Here is an 11,417-nt window from a genome sequence, read left to right as displayed (position 1 = left end):
ATGCCAGCAAATATAGGTTCGCCATCATGGAAATATAGTCTACAAATTGGTGCTTTGGCCATACCCTTTCCCATATTTGCAGAAACATTGACCTAGCCTTCTTGTTTTTCTGTTACAGATTTCAGGGGCGAACACAGATCTCTTGAATTTCATTGATGGATGGTAAACCAAAATTTTGATGAGGAAGTCATACGTTGTTCAGCTGCTAAGCATTATATGCACCTCCACAGAACTAAGTCTGTCTCTCCACAGAGAGAGATTATAAAATGCATGTTATGAATTGTGTCTCCTTGGTCAATGATAAAGAAAATGGAGCAATTTCAGCCGAAGCTGGATTCATGATTGGCGATACCAACGAACCAGAAGAGCGACCCCCTCCACCCCCACCTCTTCCTCCACCATGCTTTTCCGCAGAAGCTGGATTGCCTTTATCAGCAGGAGTGCCGCCGCCGCCACCTCCTCCTCCCCCCAATCTAAGCAGATCTTCGGTATCCCAGCTGTTGAATGGACACAGCCACCTGAGCAAGAAGAAGCGAATACGTAGTTTCTTTTGGAAAACGATCCCCGAAGAACAAGTCCGTGGTAAAAACAATATCTGGACTATTGGTGCTAAGCAGAACTACCAAATCGACACAAAGACAATTGAGGAATTCTTTGGTCAGCAAGAAGAACCTGCGCCACTAGAAACTAGAAGCAGATCTTTAAGAAGGTCATTTAAAGATTCCAAACAAGAGGTAAGCATCTACATGGGATGAAACATTTTATTTTTGAATTTTTATTAAAGGCAGCCTATTTGCTAAGATATGAGTGTGCAGTACTCATCTACCATGCCTTCTAGAAGTGCCATGATTCTTGCTCGGCAGCAGTGATGGGGTTGTTGTACAACAGAGCTAGAGGGCACACATTTGGTCAAGCCTGGTTTAATTACTTGTGCATCTTACTTGTAATAGAATCTCTTTCTGATGGAGAACAAAATGGACTTCATTTAAATGTAAAGTATGTCAAATAACAGCAATAATCACACATAAAGTTTGTGGCAATGAAGTAAAAGTATGTGATTTGTACTGTAACTTTCTTCTGTGACCTCTTGAAACAGAGATAGAAGATTTTGTAGAGCGTATAGGTAGCCAAATTTTTCTTTAATGTTTTTAAACTAAAGTGACTTTTTCTATGTAAGAAAATGTTGCCTTTTTTCAAGTTATCAGACGTTATTAATGTAAAACTAATGCAAAATGTATTGTCATCACAAATTTTAAAGTGGTAATCAGTTTGCACGCCCATACTGTAATTGGGCATTTGGGGGGAAAACATGCCTTTCATGTACTAGAATTATACTCCCTATAATCTTTTTAGGACTATATTTAAAGTTTTCTGCTGAACAAAGTATTTACAAACTTGAAGGTATCTTCCTGCTAAAAAGGCAAGTTTCTAGTCCTCATGAGTTCAGAGAGACTGCTTTATGGCTGCATATTGTAATTATTAGATCTTGCAGTAGACCTTGCAATGTAAAGAAAGAGTTTTTTCCTTGAACTGCCTGTTGCTACATCTCAGAAATACAGAGTGATGTTATCAATGTGAACTTTTCTGTCTAGGCTTGGACCGAGATGCCATAAAACAAACTCTTCAACAATATTACCAAGTTAGGATGTGAGGGGAAAGGCCCTGAGCTGTTTCTGCATTGTTTCTGTTTTCTAGCTTCCTTTATTAGAAAGATGTCAAGCAAATGTTTCTGTAGCCTTGAATTCCAGCCTGGCCCAAATACAAACTAACAACACAATTCCATATCTCCTTTTTAGCTCTGTCTTGGAAATAGTATATTATTGTTTTGTTGTTGCTTTGTCCAGCAAGCATAGAATCAAAATAAATCCCAAACTCTAGGATGTGCAAGTCAAATATAATTTTAAACTAAAAACACAGTGCAATTCAGTGCTTGTGCACTAAGTCAGTGATGGCCCTCCTGATTGAGGGCACAAAGCATGACCATGCGTGGGAGTACATGTGCGTGTACCCTCAAATGTAATGCAATGCACGCAGCCCCTGTGCATGCAACCCACCCCCTGAGTATGTATGTGGTCCCCCTGCACATGCGCACAGCCCCCCGTGCATGCACGGCAGAGACCCAAAGACTAGCTGGCTGGTGGGAGACGCATGTGCAGTAGAGCTGAACTGGTGTGACAGCTCACATGCCATCAGAGAGGACGCTGTGAGCCACCTCTGGCATGCATTCCATAGGTTCGCCATCAGGGCACTAAGTGTTAGATCTGGCTTATCTTTTTGTAGAAATATCGCTTTAATATGGATTTGAGTTTATTTTTAAATATTTTTTTTTATTTTTCCCTCCTCATAAACCAGACTGCTCTTGCTTTTTTATATTAAAATGACAATCCTAACTGACTGAATTCCTTTGAGCTCAGTGAATTTGCCTTCCAACTAAACACTAACACTATGGAGGAAAGTGGATATACACTATATTGCCAAAAGTATTCGCTCACCCATCCAAATAATCAGAATCAGGTGTTCCAATCACTTCCATGGCCACAGATGTATAAAATCAAGCACCTAGGCATTCAGACTGTTTTTACAAACATTTGTGAAAGAATGGGTCGCTCTCAGGAGCTTAGTGAATTCCAGCGTGGAACTGTGATAGGATGCCACCTGTGCAATAAATCCAGTCTTGAAATTTCCTCACTCCTAAATATTCCACAGTCAGCTGTCAGCTGTATTATAAGAACGTGGAAGTGTTTGGGAATGACAGCAATTCACTATGAAGTGGTAGGCCACGTAAACTCGTCCAACATCAGTGTGTGACCTCACAAATCTGGAAGAATGGTCAAAAATTTAGTTTAATGTTTAGTTTAATAAAATTTGTATGCCGTCCACTCCCTTGGGACTCCCATAAACACACTCCTAAACCTTGTGGACAGCCTTCCCAGAAGAGTTGAAGCTGGTATAGCTGCAAAGGGTGAACTGACGTCATATTGAACCCTATGGATTAGGAATGGGATGTCACTAACAGTAAGTTCATATGCAAATAAAGGCAGATGAGCAAATACTTTTGGCAATATAGTGTATCTAAAACATTAAAATCCATTTAATCACTTTCAACAAATAGAAATAAAGCAACTTGAGATAAATGTGTACGTTTAAAAGACAAATACCAAAAAAGTCCATTTTGGAAAGAGGGGGAGAGGGAATCTCAATGTATTATACTTAACAAATGTGTTATCATATTCATGGGAGCTATAAAATATTTTTAAAAGCTAATATGTTTACACTGTACTTTTTACAGCTTTCACTTCTTTCTATTTCAACACAATAATAATGCTTACATTTACCCTCAGCTAATGTTTTCTCAGGATTTGCATCTTCAGGAAACTCTTATCCTGTGGTTTGGGAAAAGCATCCAAGATTGTGTGCAAGCATAATTTTTTAAAAAATATGTGGGTTCTTAGAAAAGGCATGTTTAAGCATATAAGAATAAATGAGAAGAGAGCTTCTAATCCTAGAATTAATTTTTTTTAAAAAAATTGGGAAGTAGTGATTGCTATTATATAGCAATTATTAAAATGACAAAGGAATCAATATGGTCTAAGCTCATACTTTGGTTAAGACTGAAAAAGACATCAAAAAAATAATGTATACTTATACTGACATTGACAGTATACTTATTAAGAGACAGATATCTATGAGTTTTTAATTGAGTTTAGTAAATACCATCAAAGTACTTTATTGGAAATTAGGTCTATAAATGTCACATAATATTATGTCAGTTGACTGTGTTGTCTAGGGAATTATAGCTATTGACATTCAATGTCTCTGGAAAACATAATATAGGAACGCTGTATTCATATTATGTGAACTGATTCATTGTATTGATATTTCAATTGTAATGTAAGAACTAAGCTATAAAAATTGTTACATAATTGGCTGACTTAGTACAACACATTCAGAATGAACCTTGGCTCACAATAATTCTATCTAAAGAAATGTCCTAATAATAGTTTACTGACTTAGCATTTCTCTGGTTGGAAATTCTTGTGGTTTGTAAGCCATGCTCTATACTTAATATATTGAAGTAACTCAGCTAGTTATGGTTTATTGAAAAACACGGCTCAACTATGGGTTACTATGACTTTAGCATTAACAATAGCACTTACACTTATATACCGCTTCACAGTGCTTTACAGCCCTCTCTAAGTGGTTTCCCGAATCAGCATATTGCCCAACAATCTGGATCTCATTTTACCAACTTTGGAAGGATGGATCAAACTCATGGCAGTACGCTGAATTAACCTGCAATACTGCACCGCCGTGGCTTCTATAATTAATATTTCAGCCTGTTTCTGAAATATTGAACCTTTGAGGCTAAAATCAATAGGTCTTTCTAGACAGTATTTATATTGTATCTTAGCAATATGAGAAAAGTGGCTGCCACAGAATGCTGCTGGGTTTGGTCAGTCAGAATCCTTTCTTATTTATTCTATGTTTCTATAAGAAAATAAATTACAGGCTCTAGTAATACTTTAAATTCCTAGCTGAGAGTATTCTCATAGGAAAAGTAGGATGACCCAACCTTCCAAAAGGAAAAAATAAACAAAAAATGTATATGATTTATATAAGCTATTCTAAGAAGTAAAGTTTTTAAACTATTGCCCTTATTGAACTATGTTCAATGATTAATGAAGATATGGTCTAAATTAAGTCTCCAAGAGTTTAATGACTTGATTACAAGATAAGTTGTATTTGTGCAGAAGAAGAAAACTTGCTGTAAGGAAGGTGTAATCAGTGTAACAATGAACTCACACTATTCTGTTAAAAGTGTGTGCTGCAGATGAAGAAGACTGGTTGATAGATACCTTCTCTATGGAGGAAGGTTCTTCTCAGATTTTGCTACCTGAAGAAACACCTGTTTATGTTCTGGAAGTAAAGATCTGTCTTACAATTTTATGAAACATAGTTCTAGGTGGCTCACGACAATGATAAAAAACAGAAACACTAAAATATGGTCTCTAATCCATCAAGCAATGCAATTCTCAGACTTCAACTGCAACCTATAACATGTGAGGTGAAAAAACAGCCCTTTATGGGTTTCAAGAAGGTTGAAAGGGTGGAGGCTTATCAGGTTCCAGGGGAAAAGGTGTTGCACATGACCAGAGATCCTACAGAAAGGTGTACTTCATAGGTCCCACTAGATAACAGTATTTAAGGAAAGGGACCCTACCTGACCTAGCAGGGAGTGGGGGAGAAGGTCCTACAAGTAAAATCTTGAAGATAATTAGCAGCTTAAAAAGGCCTTAAAGAAGACAATTAGCACCTTTAATTACCTGGTGAAAAAACTGGAAAGCCAGTGTAGTTTATGTAACAGTGGTGTGATACAGGCAAACTGAGAGGAGCTCAAAACACTGTATGCCACCACATTCTGGACCAGTTATAATTTCCAGATGGTTTTTGAGAGTAGCCCCATGAAGAGCACATTGCAATAGTCCAACAGGATGTCCATAAGATGTATCTGAACAAGCCCTTTGCCATATTTGTTTGTTTGTTTGTTCGTTTATCAACAAGTACAAGGAAACAAGTATGAAAACACATGAAAAATGGCACAAATAAATGGATATAAATAAGCAAAACATAGCCATAAACACACAAAAAGAGTACATATAAATGGAACAGTAGGACAAGGACAGTAGGCATGCTGGTGCACTTATGCACGCCCCCTTAGAGACCTCTTAAGAAATGCATAAGGCCCATGGTAGATAGTTTAAGGTAAAAGGTATGGGGGTTAGAGGAACTAACAACAGGATCAGGTAGGGAGTTCCACACATTTACTACGCTATCTGCCACCAGATCCCCCAGGAGCCACAACTGTGGAAGGATCACCATATTGTGTAACTGCTGTGTCTGGATAGGGTTCTTCTATCGATACTCAAAGAAAACACATCACCATTTCCAGGAGAGCCAAAATCCAAAGCCATTCTGCCTTGCTTGTGTTGAGTTAGAGCTGGTTTGTCCACAGCCAGACCTTCACAGCCTCCAGGCACTGGGTCAGTACTGAAATAGCATAACCTGCTCAGCCATGGGTGGAGTAACATAACTGGGTATCATCAGCATACTGATGATACTGCACTCCTTGCTGTTGAATGATCTCACCCAGTAGTTTCATGTATATGTACACTGGTGAAAGACCTGAACCCCAAGGCACTCCACATGGCAAGGGCCTAGGACTAAATCTCTCTTCTACCCTTCCAACACCTGCAACCAACTGCAGAAGAAAGATGACAACCACTGCAAAACAGTGCCTCCCAGTCTCTGAAACTAGTCTAGGATGGCGATATGGTCAATGGTATCAAAAGCTGCCAATGGATCCAGAAAGCCCAGACTGGTTGCGCCACTTGAGCCCTCCAGAGTCATCCGCAGGTGTGACCAATGCAGTCTCTATATTTTACTGCTCTCTCCATATTTCAACCCAACCTGAGCCCAAAGTGGGGAAAAAATTAAAATAATACAATTCATTCAAGACTCTCTGCAGAAGAGCCAATCTCCTCAACAACCTTTCATTGAGACTGTTGTGTTCAAGGTTCCCCAAGAAGGGGGCACTCTACTGTCTTGTTCAAGGCATTACCTCCTCTTCTTACAGAGAAGCATTAACTGTACCAACCACATAACAATTCCCATTAGGTTTCGTGCAATTGGGGAGCAGAGGTGCAGAATACAATGGCCACACTCACAGTTAGAAGGACCCGGTCCATTTCCTTAAGACCAACTGGCTCAAATTCTTTCCAGATAACTTATGTCAGATGGTTATCAGAATGTAAGTTGATAGCAAGAAGCACATGAAATATGGCTCTTGGTAAATCAAAAAAGTTTGGTGATTCAAAAGAGATGAGTCCAACTTTTTAAAAATGGGAGAAGTGAAATCGGGACAGGTAGATTCTGAGTTTGGCTTTAAAAATACACAAAAAGTGTAGTGGAAAACATAACTTGAATTTTCAGACCCTGCATTTTCTCTGCCAATTTTTTTAAAAAAACAGTTTGATGGATTTGTTTGCAGATTAAGTAAAATTAAATTTGTCTTCATACTTAATAGAAATGACTGAAATGAACCAATTTTTATCTTGATTCATTGTGTATGGTTTATTTAGAAGTTAAGAGATGCTTTAAAAACCATTTCTGGTCTTAAAATCATAGTTGTCAAGGATGCTAAACAGAATTTCAGACTGATAAGTTCTGGCATTTGTCTAAAAGGACAGATTATAATTGCTTTATACTTTATAAAATAGTTTTACAGGTTTTAATGTATGTCTTTGCTTGTCTCATTCTTTTCTCTGCTCTTTAGGTTGGGTGTTTAGTGGTTCCCAACTTTTGCTATTTAATACTGGCATTATTGCAGACAGAATATTTGATGATAAGACTTTTTGTGGATAAACAAAATAGTTACAAGTCTCCATTACAAGTACAAGGGTGGTAAACATAATGACTCCTTTTCTTCTTCTCTTCACATAAACCTGTTGTCACTGCTTCATGACCAGATTATAGATACATGTTTGCTAAAGAGAAGCTGTGCACACCTGAGTGTGAGAGAGAGAATGAAAAAAGAGGGAGATTGTGTGGTTATTTTCCTGTGCACAGCTTGGAGAGTCCAAGCGACGGGTTAAATCAGTCTGGTTGCCCTGGGACTGAGGAATCTTTTTCCTTGGCCACGCCTCCTGGTGTTACTTGGCCCCAGAATTTTTCCTCAGTCTGCCTGTTCAGGACTTGTATTTGTGAGCTCCTGCGTAATTTAACTAGGCTTGGAGTCTCCTTCTAGCTTTTTCCCTTTCTTTTTCCTTAATTTGTTTTTCCCATAACTAGCAGTTTAAATTGTCTCCCTTTTTTGCTTCATATTGTTTGATTTCTCCTAGAGATTCGGAGGTAGGCGTGGGGGGTGGGTGGGCGTGCTCCTCTTGCCGTGCCGCCTTGGGACAGCAGCGGAGAGCTGCCGTATTTGCTTTAAAGCATGGCAGGAGCAGTGAGGCTTCCGGTGGCTGCCGGCATTCTCCTTTTAGTTGAGATTTGCTGATTTTGCGATTTTCTCACCCTTCGGAAGGCACAGCCTGCTGCGGAGGGGTGTGCGGCTGCTTTAAATCACGTGGCCGCCATCTTTACCTCCTTCTTCTCTCTCGCACTGGAGCGGCGGCCAATTGGGAGGGCCTGAATTCCCACCTTTTTTCCCATTGGTGTTCCCGCTCAGCAACGCTTCTGCAGATAGCCGCAGGGTGGTTAGCTGGCCTTGATCAGCAGGGTGGTTAGCTGGCCTTGATCAGCTGGGTCACTTCCACCCAGAGTGTTTCCCCAAGCGGCGCTGGCATCTTGGCCACCTGGTGGTCATACACCGGCACAGGGAGGATTTTTAAGTAAATTTTTTGCCTTTTATCCACTGATTCTCCCTGATCTGTCTGCCTGGTCTTGCAGCCTCCGCTGCCTTTCCATCTTCTCACCTCCCGTCGAGTGGCTTGATTCATTGAACTCATTGCAGAGTTCCAGTTTACTCCTCTGGATTTTTTTCCACAAACTGTTTCTGCTTCCACAATACCTCCGTGTCATCTGATCCAGCACCAACCACCAGAGTCTCCTTCCTCTCCTGACCTCCACCTGTATTGGCCTCTTGTCTGAAGTCTGTGCCATCAGGCCATGGAGCATCCTGGCCCATTTGACTCCCCTGACGGTAGACCAGGCCCCTCTCAAGCCCCTAGCAAGGCAACTTCTGAAGGCAGGGGCAAGGGGGTAAGGAAGGACAGGGTGGCCAGTCAGGATAGCCATCCCTATAAGGCACCTTCCACGGCAGCGACTAGGGATGCAGAGAGGCATCAGCGGGCTCTCGACAAACAATTCAAGAAGGCCCAATGCCAGGCTGTGAGGGAGTTCCCACAGCCTACCCCTCCTGTTGGGACAGTCATTCCACCACTCTCAAGGGGGGAATCACCTGTCTATAATTGATGAGAAAATGGACTCCCAGGACCTCTCCCTGGATAGGTCTCTGGCTGAACCGGGCTCTCCTGCTTTTTTGTGTGTTTCTGAGTCAGGCCCCACCCCCGAGGACCCTAACCCTGAGGGGCTTACTGATCCCATCCTTGCGTGGCAAGTTCCTCCTCCTTCCAGGGACCCCATTGGATCAGACTCTGCCTTAGCTCAAGAACCTGAGTTATCCGCCCACGTGCAGGCGATGGTTGCCCATGCCGTCTCTCAGGGCATTGCCCAGGGGATGCAGAGGCATGACCAAGCACCTGTTGCTCCCAGCTCCTCCCAGCCCAGGCAGGAGGCTCGCTCCACTGCCAGGTGGGTCCATCACCCATCTCTGAAATCCTCGGCACTAAGCGAGGCTTCCGTTTTGGAGGACCTGGATCAGGAGGAGCAGGAGCTCTCGGAGGACGAGAACCTTCCTCCGGATGCTCCTGCCTTCTCAGGACTTTTTAAGCCTAGCCTATTTAAGTCCATCTTGCACAAGACTAAGAACATCACTAAACCTAAGACCGTGCAGGGATCCTCGGATTCCTCTCCAGTTAACCACAATGCTAGCATGTTTAACGTTCAGGCACCTCAGCAAGAACTGGTGCCGGTTCCTGATCTCTTTATGGATGTCATTCAATGGCAATGGCCCCAGCCTGGCTCCCTGGCCGCACCCAGCGGCAGGGACAACAAGGTGTACTCAGTTGACCCCGCACTGGAAGACATCCTGGTTCTACCATCTGTAGCGCCTCTCACTTCTAATTCAGTCCTTCCTTCTGACCTGTTGGAAAGCCTCAAGACAGAGGACAAAAAAGTGGAGAAGGCCTGCCACAAGACTCATCAGGCGGCGGCCTGGGCCCTTAAGGTGTCTTCATCCGCATCCTTCTTTAACAGAGCCTCTGTCATTTGGCTGTGGGAGCTTCAGGCTAAGCTACTGGTGGGAGACACTTGTCTTCGCCAGGACATAACTAAAATTATTGCAGTGTCCCAGTATTTGGCTGATGCCTCCCTTAATGTGGCCAAATTTGAGTCTAGGGCATTAGCGTCCAATGTGACCTCCCGCCACCTTGTCTGGCTCCGTCATTGGCAGGCAGATCAGAAGAACAAGTGGAAATTGGCATCTGCCCCGTTTAAGGGGTCCAAATTATTTGGGGAGCTCTTAGACCTCTTCTTAATTGAATCCAAAGATAAACAGAAAGTTCTGCCCACCTTGAACAAGAAACAGGATAGTAAATCCTCTCCCTATTTCAAGAAGCACTCCTTTCATTCCAGTGAGTCTGCAGGATCCTCTTCCACTCCCTCGAACAGACCAACTGGTCAGTCGGGAGATAGGTCCCAGGACAGGCAGTCCTTTTGTGGTGGGGTAGGCAGCAGTTCAACTACCACAGGTCCAACCACAGCGGGGCCTCCAACAGGCCCTTCTGCAAGTCCAAGTGACCATCAACGCTCCCCTCCGATTGGGGGCCAGCTCCAGATGTTCGCCCCCCAATAGGCACTGACCACAGAGGACGCCTAGGTCCTCCAGACTGTCAGGGAGGGACTTTCCTTGGAGTTTCTCTCCCAACACCCTCAGAACTTCATCCGCTATCCAACCCCGTCTTGCCCTCTCAAGAGGAAACTCATGACCCAGGAAATTCACCATCTCCTGGAGATCAATGCTGTGGAACAAGTTCCACCCAACCAGGAAGGGAGGGGATTTTATTCCATTCTCTTCCTGGTACCCAAGAACTCAGGGGGATGGACAGCCATCTTGGATCTCAAGAACCTCAACCATCACATTGCGTACTGGAGGTCCAAGATGCAATCCCTGCAGACTATCCTAGTGGGGATTCGCCAGGGGGACCACCTCACGTCCATCGACTTGAAGGAGGCTTACCTTCACATTCGCATTCGGCTACAACACCAAAGATTCCTGCAGTTTTTCTATGCTGGCTAACACTATCAGTACAGGGCCCTTCCATTTGGTCTGTCATCGGCACCCAAAACCTTCACAAACGTTCTGTCAGTGGTTGCAGCGCAACTCAGGCGCAGGCCCGTAAGACTTCAATGTTACCTGGACAACATGTTCATCCAATCGTCGTCCAAAAAACAGGCTTTATGGGACCTCCACATTACAATGAGGTATCTCAGGAGTCATGGGTTTTCCTTGAACCTGGAAAAGGGTCATCTCACCCCAATTACCAAACTCATCCATCTGGGGGCGGTGATAGACACCTCAGCTTGCAGGGTGTTCCTTTCCCAGGACAGGATAGACAGTTTAGTATCCCTGACCCGCAAGGTTCTGGGGTTGAGGCAGGTCTCCATTCTACTCCTATCACAACTGTTGGGGAAGATGATCTCCTGCATCTCAGTCGTACCCTGGGCACGTCTTCACTCCAGAGAAGTGGCTTCTCCTGCCCCATCAGAGAGCCAACAGGAGCAACTCATCCATGAGG

The 11,417-nt window shown here is 43.0% G+C and overlaps 1 protein-coding gene across 1 annotated transcript in view; it reads left to right on the top strand.

Moving 5' to 3' along the window:
• The first annotated feature begins 266 nt into the window (after window positions 1-266).
• FHDC1 (FH2 domain containing 1) overlaps window positions 267-11,417 on the top strand; it is a 44,663-nt gene continuing 33,512 nt past the window's right edge. The window contains exon 1 of the mRNA XM_032224500.1: window positions 267-734. Within this exon, the coding sequence (XP_032080391.1) occupies window positions 267-734 (468 nt within the window). The remainder of the gene's footprint in view (window positions 735-11,417) is intronic.

The sequence above is a fragment of the Thamnophis elegans genome, chromosome 9 (genome assembly GCF_009769535.1).
Source record: "Thamnophis elegans isolate rThaEle1 chromosome 9, rThaEle1.pri, whole genome shotgun sequence".
Classification (NCBI taxonomy): Eukaryota; Metazoa; Chordata; class Lepidosauria; order Squamata; family Colubridae; genus Thamnophis; species Thamnophis elegans.
Note: the sequence above shows the minus strand (reverse complement) of the source record. Positions and strands in the feature narration are given on the sequence as shown.